The sequence below is a fragment of the Aulonocara stuartgranti genome, assembly GCF_965226115.1.
Source record: "Aulonocara stuartgranti genome assembly, chromosome: 9".
NCBI lineage: Eukaryota > Metazoa > Chordata > Actinopteri > Cichliformes > Cichlidae > Aulonocara > Aulonocara stuartgranti.
In genome coordinates, this window is record NC_138960.1 from 21,095,817 (window position 1) to 21,112,771 (window position 16,955).

General features: G+C 40.0%; 1 protein-coding gene and 1 long non-coding RNA gene across 5 annotated transcripts; one reads left to right on the forward strand and one right to left on the reverse strand.

The window, feature by feature from the left end:
- Positions 1-412: 412 nt before the first annotated feature.
- Positions 413-12,681, reverse strand: LOC309713995 (poly(U)-binding-splicing factor PUF60-like). Of its 4 annotated transcripts, none has more exons than XM_082546014.1 (13): positions 12,591-12,681; positions 12,295-12,389; positions 12,018-12,080; positions 9,722-9,817; positions 7,319-7,408; positions 6,725-6,775; positions 5,402-5,563; positions 5,222-5,314; positions 3,548-3,761; positions 3,272-3,462; positions 2,636-2,750; positions 1,246-1,493; positions 413-1,158 (listed from the first exon to the last, which is right to left on the reverse strand). In XM_082546014.1, exons 2-13 carry the CDS (start codon positions 12,352-12,354, stop codon positions 859-861), a joined length of 1,683 nt encoding a protein of 560 aa, XP_082402140.1. In that variant the 5' UTR covers positions 12,355-12,389; positions 12,591-12,681; the 3' UTR covers positions 413-858. The 4 variants fall into 4 exon arrangements, with proteins under 4 accessions (XP_082402140.1, XP_082402139.1, XP_082402142.1 ...); XM_082546013.1 differs by having other exon boundaries at positions 3,230-3,462; XM_082546016.1 differs by lacking the exon at positions 6,725-6,775.
- A 79-nt stretch (positions 12,682-12,760) lies between these two features.
- On the forward strand, positions 12,761-15,270 carry LOC309713996. Its single transcript, XR_014278779.1, has 2 exons — positions 12,761-13,981; positions 14,713-15,270. It is a non-coding gene; the product is annotated as an uncharacterized lncRNA (long non-coding RNA).
- The last annotated feature ends 1,685 nt before the right edge of the window (positions 15,271-16,955 follow it).

Genomic DNA, 16,955 nt, shown 5'->3' on the forward strand with positions numbered 1-16,955 from the left:
GCTAAAGCTTAGCTAGCTTGACAGAACCCCCAAATAAAAAACAACAAAAAAAACCCCCCTACACATTACTTTTAGTGTATTGTAAATAAAATTAATGTAAATGTGGCATTTGAATCAAATTTTAGACCCAAATCTGAACATAACCTACTCTGAACCAGGTTATATGGTCAGCATGGGTTACCATAGTGATCGAGCCCTTGAAAACAAAGGCACCTTCCAGCTTTGAACTTGACTTAGCTGACATAATGTATCTTGCTAATAATTAATATATAATTACATAATTGCATAAGTAATCTTGCTTCGTTTAGACCAGCAGTTGTAGCTGCCTTTTTGTACTTAATGGCTTAATGAGCAACTGAATAAGAAATTATTCATACATCTAAATAAATTGAAGAGTTACGCTGCTACAAGATTATAAACGCCACACTTTTTGTGGACAAACAATAACCTTTATTGTACAAAGAAAAAGTGTTTTACATGTTCGGCAATTTCAGGAAAGAAAATAAAAGGGGCTAAAAGCAAGAAAACAAAAACTAATTTTTTCTTTTAAACTTTTACCAGATTGGATTACAAAAATTCAAAACTTGCACCAAAAGGGAGTCTTCACAGATCACAAAGCAAAAATAAAGAAAAAAAGAAAGAAAAACAAAATCTGACACAGAAATGTCTTAATGAATCTCCCAAATGGAGCTTTTAACATTAATATCAACAGCAATTTTAAAAAACAAAAAAACAAAAACAAAGAGGAGACCATAATAGGTTTCAGAGGCCCGCATCTTTAGCTGCAGTGACTGTGGCTGAGATGGGTTTGGGGCGACAGTTATGGGAGATGGGTGCTGGTGAGCCATTTCCGACACTTTATGCAGAGAGGTCACTGCTGTTGAAACGGTCTTGGTCATACACTTCGGCGACAACTTTGCGACCCCCGAACCAGCGGTCGTTGAGTGCCTGGATAGCTTTGTTCATCTCAGAGGCCATGGAAAACTCTACAAAGATTTTGACAATGATATCTGCATCCTCCTCTTCTCCTTGCTTTTCCTGGTATATGATGACTCTGTTCACGGAGCCGAACTTCCCGCACTCTTCCGTCACCTCGCCCTCCAGGTCATCATCAATGTCCTCTGGTCCGACCATATTTCGAAGCACCATCACTGTGGACTGCAGAGTAGAAGGACAGGAATAAAGTAAACACAAGTGATGATAAGGAAGTAAATAAGTGTTCCTAGATTAAAAAAATAAAATCACCTCTGATTTTCGAAGCAGTTTCTGCATCACCATGTGTCTCGCACTGCTGCCTGAGATGCTCATGTGCTCCTGATCACTCAGCATCTCCTGCCCTGTACCATCCTGAAGCGTCTCTTCTTTCTCCTCTTTCTTCTCTTGTTGGTTGGAGCCACCAGCCTGATTAGACAGCACTGGCGGTGACGCGAGCACGGGGTTCACAAGACCGACCTGGGGAACCATTGGTATGGTAGGACGCACTGGAGTCACACCTTTCCAGGGAAGGCAGACACAGTCAGTGACAATGGGCAGGTCCACAGTACAACTATTAGTCCTGGATAAGACAATCCCATCATCTATAACATCAACTCAACGTCAAAAATATCAACCAGAAAAACTCACAAACAAAAAATTACACACAGTACCAAGTCACCAGGGTAGATGTCAGACTAATTGAATTTGACTAATGAAAATGTGGTTCATTTATTGAAATTTCTACCACAAAATTAGTGCTGTCGGCGTTAATCTCGTTAAAATGAAGTTAACGCCATAAATTTCAGTAAGCGAGTTAGGGCAGATCACCCCGTGCGTGGGGCTGGACGGCGTCAATGAGCTAACCGCGCTAACACGTTGACGCTAACCCGCTAACGGAGATTTGCTGCGTTAATGCGGTTATGGTGTTAACATCATTTTAATGAGATTAATGCTGACATCACTACACAAAATCCATCATTTGAAAATTTAACGCGCCGTTCTCCTTTAGTCCACTTGATTGAAGGAGCTTCAACCCCTTATTTTTGTGACTGCTGTAACAGAGTCATTTATACAGGAATACTTCCTGTTTAAATTAGGGTCTTATTTGTATTATGAAATGTATTAGATCATCTGTTAAAGAAAACAAAAACCCTATGAATTATTATAGCCGTTTCACCCTTTCATCCATCTGTTTTAAAATATTTTATGCGGAAAAGTTCAGAGCTCAAAATACTTAAAATGCCCAATTAGGAGGTCACAAACAACCTCACACAATTTTCCATTATCCATATTACACCAATGAGCCAATTCCTGTAAAGTATAAAAAGTTATAGGAGAAACAGATTAATAAATTCATGGCAGGAAATACTGTCATGACTAAAAATATTACAACGGCACAAATAAACAAGGCTGATGCCACTGGGTCACTTGAAGTTCAAGTGTAGGTGAGACATGAAGTCACTAAGATAACTCTCACAGGAAAGCAAGTTTACAGCCACTTCTGATTTTCTCATTTTCCAGATGCCATGCAGTTAAAAGTGTTCAAACTAACAGTGTGTTCACTGTCTTTAAAGCTGTATGTTTTTAACAGCACAACTAAGTTAAATTAAAACCATTTCTTTAGCACAAAAAGAGGACTTGCTCATGTCTTGGTGCATACCTGTGATGACCCCTGGTGCCTGGGCAGCCATAACAGCCTGAGGTATTCCCATTTGCTGACTGAGAAGTTGAGGTGCAGTTAACGCTCCTAAGACTGACGCGCCAGCTACAGCCTCCTTAAAAGAGGGGGGGCCGAAGACATTAGGCAAAGGAAACACACAGAACACAACACAAGGCAGCACAGTCAACAATCACACAACATGGCAAACAATCAACTCAACATTGCCTCTCTTCAATGAGAATCGAGGTTAAAAAGTAATTAAGTATTCTTAGCAAGTCAAAAATATCTAAGCAGTGATGCTAAACTTTTAAAATTATGACATTATACAAGGAAGAGCTTTGCTAATCAGTAAAGGTGAGGAACTTTTACCACTCAGGTTAACATATATACAGCATATAAAAACAAATGAGTCTTTCACCGTGTTTATAGGTTCTGTTTGAGTTTTGAAGACGTCAAACTGCATTAAAATAAGGTTACATTTTTAATTTTTAATAATACCAATAATAAACTGACAACAAAGTGGCCTTCTCTAAGTACAAATGCTAATGTTATCTGTACTGGTGTCATAGCTAGCTAGTTCTGTGTCATATTTACCTGGAAGGCCATTAAATCCCTTTGGAAGGGATTCATACTTGCCTGGGCTGTTATTTTAGCAGTGGCTGCCGCTGCAGCCACAGCTGCAGCAGGTGGCAAACCACCTGGGGTCGTGGGGGTCAGTAAGGGCATGGGAGGCGTTACTGCTTTGCCCACCCGCAGGTACTGACCACCCAGGTCAAACAGGTTCATAGAAGACACGGCGTCCAGGGCTGACTGAGGCTTTTCATACTCTGTAAAGGAAATAAAAACCGCAGTTAGTAGCAGATTTATAGCAACACGAAGGTACGAGAGAATGCGACACCCCCCCAAGCTCACCAATGAAGCCAAAGCCTCTGTGTCGCCCTGTGGTGGGGTCTCTGGCTAACGTGCATGACTTGATCCTTCCAAAGGCCTCAAACACACTCTTGATGTCGTCATCTGACAGATCAGGGTGGACGGACGCCACGTAGATCCTGTTATAAGCACGCGCCTCTTCTGCCAGCTGGTCGATGATGGGTTGCGCCTGACCGATGTTACTTGGCCGCCCAACCTATAGCACAGATCAAACCACCAGGGCTACTGAGTAAAGCCTTTACTGCATTACCTGAGAACGCACCTACCACAAAGCTCTATGTCCCTGCAAGGCTTACTTTCACCAGCCACCAAGCTCAGTCAAAGCCACTCGTCTCCTCTAATAAGTGTTTTTTTAAATTACAAAACACTATAGCATTTTCCCAACAGGAGAAAATTTCAAGGATAAAATACTGATAACATTAATCATTAGACAAAAGAATAACCAAATCAAACTTAACTCTCTCTCTCTCTCTCTCTCTTTCTTTAAAAGCCAGATATTACAAAAAGACATCTACTAGCTGAGGATCAATAATTAAAAAGAACCTGACTATAAGGGTGTCAAATATCAACTCATTTACAATGCAAATCCGGTCCTGTAAATAGCTGTAATACTATTATAGAGAAACTACACTTTGTATTAAAAACACAACATTTCTGCAGTCTGAACTAGTGGCTAAAGGAACGCATTGAATATTTGGTGCTAGCGCTGCACAGACTCTCCTTTGCAAAAGAACTGAGCTCCCCGAGTAAGACGAGCGTCTGAGGGAGACTAGGATCTGTACTACAGATGGGGCGGCCAAGTAACACCAACCAGACGCAACCCATCATCAGCAGTCCATGGGCACAGAGCGATGTTATTTGCTGCTAGGCATCCCACTGGTCACTTGGTCACTAACACAAGCCTTGATGACATCATGGAAGGCCAACACACACTTGCGCACTGACACACACAAAAAAACAAACAAACAAAAAAACTACACACACATCTTCATTCATACAACACGCACCTGAAAATTAACAAAAACACAAGCACAATCACAAATTAGTGTTTTCACTTAAATAAAGTGACTGAGATTATACATTTAAGCAATTTTGCATATCAGGACTTCATATTCCTAATGGCAGGAAGTAATCTAAATACCAGTAGGGTTCCCACCAGTGTATTACCCGACCGGCGGGCCATCAGTCCTAAAAACAGCTTGGGAAAAAACTATGAAGTTATGAAAGAATAAAAAAATAAAATAAACACATGGAAATGTTGAGTCTCGATACACTTTTACCTGTTCACTTATAACTAGGGTTGCAACAATACAATCAGACATTGGTCTGTTCCAGACCTGTTCTTCATAAAGGAAGCTAACAGTAAAGCCAAACACCCTTCTTTCCCTGCAAGTTTTTTTTGCTTAACTGCAACATATATATGCATTAAAATAAAATAAAAGTCTGGATATGGATAACCATGTGTATCGATAAGAGGAGCAGTATTTCTTGTCTTGCTTTCTGAATGTTTTAAAATATTCATAATGATACTGCTGTATAGCTACTGGATCTTAACAGCTTTTATGACAGAAATCCTGCCCAGGTGTATCCAACTATTCAAACTCTGTCCACATGATCTTAAGCACTTAAAAGATGTTTTTCTCCACACCAACATACCTTAATGTTTCGTCCTCCCAGCATGACTGAGTTCATCTGCTCCAGGGCCAGCTGAGCAGCCTCTGGTACATCATACTCCACAAAGGCAAATCCCTGCATTGTCAGACAAAGGTCAAGAATAACCTGCACACACTTTCTTTGCAATCTACGCCACGTCTCAAGTCAAAGTTCAGCACTGACCTTGTGTTTCATTGTAACCGAATCCCAAGACATGTCAATGCTCTTGATTGGACCAAACGGGGCAAAAGCCTGTCTGATGGTGTCCTCACCAAGCTCATAGTATATGGAGCCCACATACACCCGACACATGATCGCTAGAGCGCGCTGCCTCTGAGCTGCCACCTACCAACCAAGGGAAACAAGACATAATAAGCATTAGAGAGTAAAAGAAAGGAGGAGAAACAAACACACATACACACACACAGAAAGAATATATGTGTATTTTCTACTGTGCTTGCTTTCCCCAAAATTGTTAGAGGCCAATTCCAAGTAAAGGGGGGTCTGGACAGGTAAATAGGGTAATAATGGGATACTGCAATGGACAGAACTTTGTGGGAAAAATATTAACATTTATAAAAAGAAAACAAAAACAAAAAAACACTGATGTCATCAGAGGCGATTACAGTATGTCCTCTATTCTGTTACTACTGAACAGACATATGGAGGAAAACACATTGATGTGATTGACATGCACAGCCCTCACAAAAATTTTGGCTTCAGTAACTGACCTGTAGTCCGGGGATGCAAGTAAGGTAACAAAAGTAATCGTGGAGTTCAAACGAAATCCATACAAAGTCTTGATGAAAGCATTTGAAACTTTCTTCTCAAGTCTAAGGTGAGGGGCGCTTTAATCCCTGAAAGCTGCTCTGTTTTACTGACGCCTTTACTGCTTCTCTTAACTTTCACTGTGTCACCAACAAAAATAAGTTCGTAAAGTATAACATCGAGGGAAGATGACTTGTTCATTTAACAGAAAAAAAGAGCTTGACTTTGAGATGGCCAAAAAATAGCCCTGTCCCACAATTTCTCTCATTTTGGTCCATTAAAGGGATTGCTATCCCTCTTTTGTCCCATGCCAAGAGCTTTGCTTTTTTTGTTTTGTAAAATGAGCAAATGCATATTTTTCAAAAAGACGTGACTTTTCTCACATTTACAAACCTCCAATAAAGTCCTATAAAAGCCATTTAAAGTGTTTTAAACAGCCTTTTTTCTATCTTCTTCTTTTAAAAAAAATAATAAAAAATACACAAACAAAATATCCCACTGCAACGCAAGAAAGCAAAGGAAGCGCTTCGACAATTAACAACAGTCAGTCATCTCAGAAGAGATTGCAGTAAAGTCGCAGGTACGTTAGGTGTTGAAAGCCATGTTTTCTTATAAAATATGCATTCTTTGGTTAGGAAAAAAGGCAGGGACTGTTGCTATTGCAACAGTAAAAGAAGGGTAACAGTCCTTTCCATTGGGAATGCGCACAGAAAAAAAAAAATTTAATAATCTATTGACCGATTGTAAAGGTGAGAGAGGATCTCCAAAGCCCATTGTCACTGCTGCCATCTGAAAGACAGTAAAGATGAAAAAAGTGCTGAAAAGTAGGTTAGATATCCCTTAGCTTTGCTTTTCTTTCTTTCTTTTTTTTTTTTAAAAGGTCATTGCTTTGCTAAATAGACAAAAGCAGTAAGGCTTACACTATAATCAGACCCTCCCTCTAAACAATATACAGAGAGGATTTACCTCCTTTAGCTAAATTATAGCTCACCACACAGCAATAAACAAATACAAGCAAGTTCCCTTTAAAAGTGCAAAGCATTTAACATGATAACCAAAGCCTTCATGATGATCGTCTCCATCTGAAAGAGAACAAAAGGCAAAAGCAAAGGGCAAAAGGTCTACACATGCGTTCTTTTTCACAGCACGTGGTAGAAGAAAGGCAAGACTTCCCAAAGAGCTAAGCCCAAACCGACTTGTGACAGTAGAGATGGCTGAATTACCAGTGCGAGAAAAGACTATGATATTCTGTCTACAGTCAAGACTCACAGGTGACACATGCACAACAAAGATTTTGTTTGGCACATTACCAGATAGTTTCACACATCTCACCTGGAGGTTGGTGAGCTGTTGCTGCTGATGGGCGATGGTCTGCTTCACCAACACACTCTTAATACTTTGCTCCATGGCATACTTCTTAGCCTGGGAGAGGAGAAGCGAAATTACATGTAAATTCCACAGATGAATAAAAGATCAGTTCATCTATGTGACACGGCATGCAAAAACTAGGCTAAAATCCAAACTTTCATTTAATCCTACATTTTTAAAAAGTATAATAAGAGGAAAAAACAAAAAACCCCAAAACAAAACAGGATTTCCCATATAATAATAAACTAATTATTTGCAGTTTAGAAACAGTTGAATAACTGCAGGTTTTGGGAGATATTTGCAGATGGTGCAGTTAAGATAAATACTTGAAATGCTGGAAAGTCTGGTTGTTCTTGATGTTTCATTGTTCATTGGCATATTTGACTTCTAGAAACTTCTTTTTGCAAATTTTAGTCAGATTTGGGGATAAATCATTTTAAATACGGGGATGTAATAGTTTCATCCACCCACATAAAAGCTACTTTTTCTACTTTCAGTCTTGGATATTAATATGCATACAGTTAAAAAGCACATTAAACACTTTGGTATCGGCCATCTGTAGCTCTTTCAGACACACCTTTACATTACAGCCACTATTTCCTATAAGTAACTACAGGAACCCTTAGTAAAAGAGAGCCAATAACAGGTGTATCACTTAAAGTCTGACTGCATACTGCTTGATCTTGAAACCGCAGCAAAATCAATGGCTCCTATCTGATGTGCCTTAAGATTTCAGGTAGATTGGCACATGTTTAACCATGAAGAACAACAGCTGTAACTTCATTAATATCTTATTTAAAATTAGCCAAAAGAAGAAGACTGACATTCCTTTAAGAACCAACAGGATCTGACTTGAGTCATTAAACTAAAACCTAATTCATTACAGGTCTTTTGGTGTATTGTGGTTTGTCCCATAAAGTTTGTAGCACTGTCTGAATTCAGTCATGTTAACAGACAGATGAAGCCCACATGGTAACGCATTCAACATCTGAAAGGGGCTTCTAATCTCCTACTAAAAGTTATGAAAGTTGGGTTTTATGTGACACAAAAGAAATAAAAGTATTGCAAGTAGACATATCCCTGTGCTTAATGTGGTATAGTTGAGGTAACTTTAAAAACAAAAATCTAAAATTTTCATAACCAGTGTTAATAAATTTCAAATTAATAGCACATTACCTGTTGCTAACTGCAAGTTACTGGTTTGGTTTAATAACTGGTTTATGGCAAGTTTCACATGAAAAGAAACATTACAGAAGTAAAGAGGCTGTTAAACATTAGAAGATTAAAGGCCAAGAATGACGTGTTCTTCCTCAATAAAAATGATAACACAACAGCAGTAAAGAATTAAGTTAAAAATTAATTATAGTATTTTCTGCTACTCCCGTCCACTAACTTTTATTTGACAAAGTGATAAAGATGATGAATTAAGAACAAGATGAAAATAAAACTCTGATGCAAGCTGACAGCAGCGACCTCATCTCTATGTCGCAGCGACGGCACCATGCAGCGATGAGTCTAGGGGGTGTAATGAACTATTTAAAAGCTGAAGTGATTGATTACTTTGCAGATGAGGTTTTGTTTCCTTTTGTGCCTGTAAAAATATATTTAAAGGGCCAGTAAATCTAGTTCAGGGGGCGAGTAGTGGAAAAGGAAAAACAACATTGGACTAGGCCTTTTCCATAGTATATGATCTGGGATAACACGGGTTTAAAATTTTCCACAATATTTAAAAAAAGAAAAAAAAGAAAAAAAGAGTGTCATATCGCAATATGATTGCTGTACAAATGTCATTCATTTATGCGCCTCGCAATGTAACAATCTGACAAATCAAACATGCAGCACTATCTGCTGTTTGACCCCTTGTGAATATGGAAATTGAAAAATGAAAATTACTGATGCAGTTCCATTGCGGAAAAGGATAGCTTTAAACAGCTGGTTAAAAAGCTCGACCAAAGATACACCCCAGACAGAAAATATTTTTCACTTTTATTATGTGCCAATATTGTGCAGCTCCTGATGAGTTACAAGATTAAGTTCCTTTAGTTATTGTTAAAATATGGAGTTCAGCAGTTATTTTATTTTCTACTTTTGTGCTTACATTTGACTTATGCTGTGTCATTACTGTTGCACTATAATGCTGCCACTGGCACCTTGTTTCAATAGATTCACGCTTCAAATGAGGAAGTGTGTCATCAGTGACTGCAGCTTCATTGGAAAAGAAGAATGAAAAATACACAGCTTTTGTTTCTTTCATCATAAGAACCAGTACTGCAAAAAATTGTGATTTAATTTTGAGGCTCTAGCGCCCACCCCTACAGCGGACATTTGTTTATAACATGATCACTAGCAGATAGTTTAACGTCTTACCCTCTGAAGTGCCTCCTGCTGCTCTGGGGTGAGAGGCGGCAGGCCAAGCTTGGAGCCCGTGCCCTGTCCATTCTCCATCGTCAGAGCTTCACCACCCTGCAGTCGAGAGAACAGAGCACTTTAAACAAAACACTGAGAAACAAGAGCGTAAACCCCTGCACGTGCACACTGTTCATTCGCACTTAATTTCAATGAGAAATTACATCATCTCAAAATGAACAGGATATCGCTAAATGGGTCAACATTTAAAGGACATACACCCGGATTTTTTTTTTTAAAGCAGGCGGGACTGGATGGGCTCCTTACCTACGCAACCCGCTAATCGCTGGGTCCACCAGACTGAGGCGGAAAAGCCCCCAAGGGGATGAGCACTGATGGGGAAGCTTTAACAAGTCAACAATTTCTAGGGGAAATAAAAAACGTCTTCAGACTAACAATAACAAAAGCAGGGCGCTAGCATCATTTTACAATGAACTCCATCTATAAGCAGCCGTCTTTGATCAGATCTTTAGTGAGCCAGGGTAATGCGCATGAACGCTAGCCTCGCGTTGTGTATACGTTAGCTGAGTGAAGTAGTAGTAAGTGGGCTAAAGTTCAACCTTTCCCTAAGAACTTTTTAACTGAGGAATATATAAATCTTAACTGCAACCTCTTTGTTGCACTTGGATGACCTTACAACGGCACAATCAGTACAAGAAGCTCCGCATTGATTAGCAAGGCCTGGTCTCTATTCAGATAGCGTTATCTTTGCTGCTAGCTGATATTAGCTAATGCTAGGCATTCATTGCTATGGCGCGTGAATTAATCTGCACGTTCTCCACAAGGATACGCCGTCCAATTTAAAGAACACACGGTGCACCTAAATACTAAGATACATCGCATTTTACTTACGTAGCGACCGCTACAGCTGAAATCTGTTAATGTGCCTCTTTATCAAGGAAATTATTTACCGCAGTGTCCGTAACTGCCATGAAGCACACCTTCTCGGAGAGGCCCGCACACGTCAACGCTCGCGAGAATTGCATATTTTCAATGAAAGATATCGCGAGAACACTATTTCTCGCGATGTTGGGGGGCGGGAGTTAATGCGCACTTTTATCCATGCAACCTTCAGGCTATATTTATTATTCTGTGACATTATTCATAATTTAATGTATCATATCATTCCAATTGTGTTGTTTTTAATCAATTACTCTAGCTAGATAGCACTAGAATGACCAGATCCCAGAAAACCTAAAGAATAAACACTATTTTGCCAGTCCTGTATATCCAGGTTAGAGGACTGACATTCAATGTGTAAGGGTCAAATCACTATCTCCTTAAATTAAACACAATAAACATAATTTGTAATTTTATTTTATTTTTTAAAAAAATATTCTCCTGCATTTATATTACACTAACTGTTACATCAGTTGCTTCTCTGTCCGATGATCTATCCGGTAAACCTTTAGCAGGAGCACCCAGAGAGCTGGCCAGCCAGGCAAGATAAACTTAACTCGTCACAGCGAGACTTCTTCCCTGTCTCTGTGAGTCCCTGCATCCTTAAATGTCTCCAGTTGTCCTGAGTTCCCTCTGACTGTCTCCTTGGTGCATTTAAACCCCTGTTCCTCCCTGTCCTCGTCATCTGTTGTCTTCATCTCCGTTATCAGTCATCATCATTTTACCATCTCTGTGCAAGTCTGCAGATTTCTTTATTAAATCATAAGATTCTTAAATTAAAGTCTCTCTCTGTCTGGGTCCTCGTCACAAAACATGACATCATTGTTTTGTACATTCCCCACATTTGTGAAAGAAAAGCAAAACACTTTTTTTAAAGTCTGTAACAAAACCATCAAATCTGCTAAAGGTTATTTAAATGCTGCAAAAGAAGAATGGATTGGAATTTAAAAAAAAAACACATCGTAACCTTAATTACTGGGGGAAAATGATGAATGATGATCATAGTGAGTAAGAAGTAAACAGAGTGCATATTTTGGACAGAGATTCACTTTTAATATGTATGTATAATACAATAGATACATAAAAATTCACTCCAAAAATAGAGTCCTTGAAATGAACAAAATATTGATAAAAAATAATTATAAAAATGGAGGCAACTTTGCCTATGGTACAGTGTATACAATGTATGAAAAGATCTTTACTGCAGATACTACTATGGCTCTGCAGATTTTTTTTTCTTTTATTTTAACCTATGTCGCCTCACCTTGAGATTGGCAAATCAATTTTGGTGGTCAACTCTCTCAAGCAGTTTACAGTTTCTGTTTTGCCTGTCACTATTCCCTCTCTGTTTCCTTACCTGGTTCTTCCTGACCTTGTTCTTTCTCCTCACGTTCCCCTCTTTCCTCTCTCCCTCTTTGGTCTGACAATCATACACAAATAGATTGTATTCAGTTGGATGAAAAAATTACATTGATATGAAAAAAAAACTATTAAGATCACTCTCCTCTCTCAGTGTACTTTCAAACAAAAGGCAAATAACCAAACCACATGTACATCTAATAAAAGATATAAATATTGAAACACTGATCCAACATTATACTTTATTGACGGATCATTTGATCTTACACTTTTACCTGAATGTTGCTCCGGGGTTTAATATCGGCACATATGACAAAATAACCAGCTTCTCTCATTCCATTTCAAACAGGACAGTGGCAACAACAGCAGCCTACGGACAATTTTAAGTTTTAGATTTTAAATAAGCTATATAAATTTCAATGGGAGCAACAGGACGGTCAAATGTTGCTGATTTTACTACACGAGGACGAATTGTATTGTAGCAAACATCGTCGGAGAACACGTTTTCAACACTGCAGGTTACCTGGGTGTAATGTTTTTCAGCTAAAAAGAAACATGGTCTGACTCCTACCTAACTATATAAAGAGTAACTGAAGGTTATATGCAGCTAATATGTCCTGTTTTAAGCCAGGCACTTCCACCTCCGCTCCGCTGTGTCTCAGCCACCATGGCAGAAAGGGCGCTAAAGCAGTGTTGCCAACTCCTCAGTAAGGAAAATCGCCATTGGTTGTACTAAAAGTCGATAAATTACGTCATCGCCTAATTGGCATAATTGGACATGCAAATGTAATTGTAACCTACGTTATTGGAGAGAGAAATAACAGCGTGGAAGAGACATAAAGTGAGTAAAAAATGTCCTAAATGCATTTAGAATTTATTTAGAAGTACAAATTAAATTTGTTTTAGCAATTATTGTTTTATAATGTCACAATTCCAACCCTGCTCCTTTATCCGGGCTTGGACCGGCAAAAGTGACCCGAAATTGGCACTCTGGTGTAGTTACTTTGTGTGTGTGGGTGTGTGTTTATAAGTAGTTTTAAACCTTGTGATCCACAAAACAGCATAACAGTAAAAGAAGAACTGACTGGTTACAGACAGTGCGGGAGCAGCGGCTTCGCTCATGCGCGAGTCATTTGCAGTTCGGACGCATAGGTGCGAACGTCTGCTGCAGTGTTGCCAACTTAGCGACTTTGTCGCTATATTTAGCGAGTTTTCAGACCCCCTTAGCGACTTTTTTTTCTAAAAAGCGACTAGCGACAAATCTGGCGACTTTTTCTGGTGTTATTGGAGACTTATTTATGACGACTTTTTGACTTGAAAGCGGGTATCGCTTTTACTCTCAAAAAGCAGCGGGTGCTGCCGTGGGTACCTCGCAGCTGGGGGAGGACTATCCTCCGCCTGTGAGCACTTTGGCACGGGTGAGGTGCCTATGGCAGCACCGCTGCTTGTTAAGGGTGTGTTCACACCGAACGCGATGGGCGCGTGAAAAAAGCCCCAAACGCCCCTAACTTGACGCGTGCACATTCGCACCTCTACGCGTGTCCAAGAAAAATCCATCGCGCCCCAAAATATCATATTTTAACGCGCGTGAACCGGAAATGTGGGAGGGATGTGGGAGGAAGTTTTGCAAGACCGGTATCTTTGCAAGATGGCAGCTGTCGAGCTAGCGCTTGAAGAGAGAGTCTCCCTTCTCTATTTACTGTGGAGAGCAGAGTAGCGGCGTAAAGGACATCCTTGCCGTACCTGGGTCCATCAGGTCCTCCAGAGGCGTGAGCAGTTTGGTGAGTTTCACCACTTGCTCCAGGAGCTGCGCCTGGATGACGGCCGATTCCAGCGCTATCACCGTCATTCACTCGGCCAGTTTGAGGACCTGCTGTCCCGCGTCGGTCCCAGAATCGCCCGCCTAGACACCGACTACAGGCGCTCAATCCCACCTGCAGAGCGCCTGTCCGTCTGCCTGAGGTTAGTAAAAAGTGTTTAATACGTAGTCCTTTATTGATACCTGTGCTAATATATGCTAAACCATCCATTTATACACTGCTAACATGGATGTGCTATGCTAACAGTGAATGCTCTCGGTGTTTGCTGATATCAAACTGTAGCATTAGGACCACTGAGTTAACCTTGTAGTGATACTCACTTCTTTTTATTTAGACCTGGTTTAATTCTGGGATAGTTGAATATTTGTATATAATCCCTGCAGCTGTCAGACTCTATAACAGGGGTCACCAGCCTTTATTAAAACAGAGTTAGATAAAACTGTGAACAGTTTGGTTCATCTCTAGTTACATGGTTCTATCTTGATAAGCTGTCTTATCACAGATTAATTTTTCAAAAATATTAATGATTTAAGCAAGGAAAGGGCTACATGTCAACATACAACTCTTTATTTCTATTAATGTCTCACTTCATTCCTACCTGATTGACATGTTTAGGAATTATGAGTGATTGGCTCACTGTAGTTGTGAAAGTTGCTACCAATCAAATTATGATATGTTAAAGTTAAAACAAAACACAACTGTTTTAGATATTATCTAATATACATTTTGTAATTATCCTTATAATTACAAAATGTTTTATGTAAGATTTAAGTTTTGTGATTAAATCTGACATCACCAAAGTATTTTGGAATTTGAATAATGTATTTTGTAACTGCAGTACACATAATACTGATTTTGAACAATTTTGTCCAGGTTCCTTGTCACCGGGGACTCCTTCAGCACCAAGCGTTCAGTTACAGAGTCGGTGTGTCAGATCACCCCCCAGGCAGCGACGGCCATCTGGGACTGTCTAGTGGACGACTTCATGGCTGTGCCTTCACCTGGAGACTGGCGGTCCATCACAGAGGGATTCCAGGAGCGCTGGAACTTCCCTCTGTGCTGTGCAGCTCTGGATGGGAAGCACGTCCAGACAAAGGCACCCCATATATCATATAGGAGACACACACATTGATATACACTAAATATTTATTTCATTTCTTTTTTGTGGTGCCCAAATTTATGCACCTGCTTGATTTTGTTTAAATAATTATTGCACACTTTTTGTAAATCCAGTAAACTTCTTTTCACTTCTCAAATATCACTGTGTGAGTCTCCTGTATGATATATTTAACTGACATTTTTTTATTGTAACAACCAACGATTTATACAGGAAAATGATGTCTATTAACAAGGTTGCCCAAACTTCTGCATCCCACTGTATTAGTATATTTTGTCATTAGTATAATATGAAATAAATTCTACATGTGTCAAGTCGTGTGCCAACATTTGCTGTGTAGTAGAACTGAGACATTAGTCATTATAAAAATTTATTTGAAATAATATTAAAATTCTCACACAGAAATACATTAAACATAAATATATAAAATATAAGTATTTACAGAGAGACAGGAATAAAAAGGACCAGCTGCTCTCCAGAGCAGGAACCAGGCTGAGGAGGAAATGCTCCATTGGAGACTGGTGTGGCTCCAGCTCCACCACCGATGGACCGTCCTGGGACCCGTCCCTCATCTGCCTCGGAGCCGTCCTCCCCTGTGGGCCTGTAAAACAGCACAAAACACAAAGAAATGAGAAGGCTGCTACTAGATTTTAATTTCAATATTGAAAAAAACAAACTAACTAAAAACAGGATATAATCAGATTGGTTGTAGATATTTAGTAAAGGTCATCACAGGCAATCCCACCGACTAAAAAGGTATCAGTGCTTGCTGTACATATCTGTGGGTGCAGCAGCAGGAGCTCAGGGACTGGGGAGCCAGGAGAAGCAACAGGGGATGCTCTGCTTCAGAATCAGTTGGTTCTATCAATACAGTATTAAATGTTAACAGGTTGAATATAATAATCATAGAGTAGACAGTGGTCCCTCATTTATTGCAGCAGGGGTTCTCAGAATAACTAGCCCCTGGCCATGCACTTTATACACTGTTTTCCACACACACACATGAACATTGGTCACAGTTCTCACAATTGATTCTCAAAGTGCAAACCTTTGTAGATTGCAAAACGTAAACGTATTATTATGCCGTGTTTTGTCTTCATCTGCCTGCCACTTTCGTGCGCCTTTTCCCCTCGCGGTGCAGGTGTCTATTTCCGAATGAGGCTCATAGTTATGGGTGTTTTTGTGCTGTTTTTTCTATTGGACGTGATGGTTATCAAAACCAAACATGATAAATTTGGCAAGCGCAGGAGACACGGCACGGAGCAGATTTGTCAATCAGGCTGCAGAATGCAATGCTGTCCGGTATGAAAATGAAAATTAAGAAAAAAGAGGCAATAAAATATATTCTTAAATGACAACATGCCTAAAAGCAGAACGGTATTTGTATGTCAGTGGGAAAATAGCGGTGGCTTGCTAGCTTTTGTGCGGCTTCCCCGGGTCAGTGAAAACTTTAGAGAAAACTTGAGAAAAATGAATGAACTTACCAGGTTGCCCGATCTCTTTACATATCTTCCTCCAAGCTCGGTCCTTTATATTCCTGTCTCGGTACAGAAAGCAGCTGGTGTCGTACAGCTCCGGGTTGTTTGCTACGGCATTGATTAGCCTTCCTTCTATTGAAGAATAAAGGGCTTTGGCTGGATCTGCCCCTTTGAACTAGGTAACAGCCACGTCACCAGGCTCCTGATTGGTTGTCGCGGCGCGATTTGACGCTGGAGTTCAGATTTTTCCAACTCGAGCGGGGGACGCGAAACGCGTGTATGCACAAAATGCATATGGCAAGCCATTAGTGCCAAAATTCGCCACTTTCCTAACCCGTTTGGTTAAGAAATGGCGTAAAAAACGCCGTTTAATTATTCAAAACGCCGAAAAAAACGGCGTTCTGTTCCGACAAACGCCGCTTTTTGTACAGTTATGCAACACATAAACTCACGCGCGTGTTTTTTTTCGCGAGTCAAACGCCTGAAACGCGCTACACTCACGCGCGTTTCAGGCGTTTTGG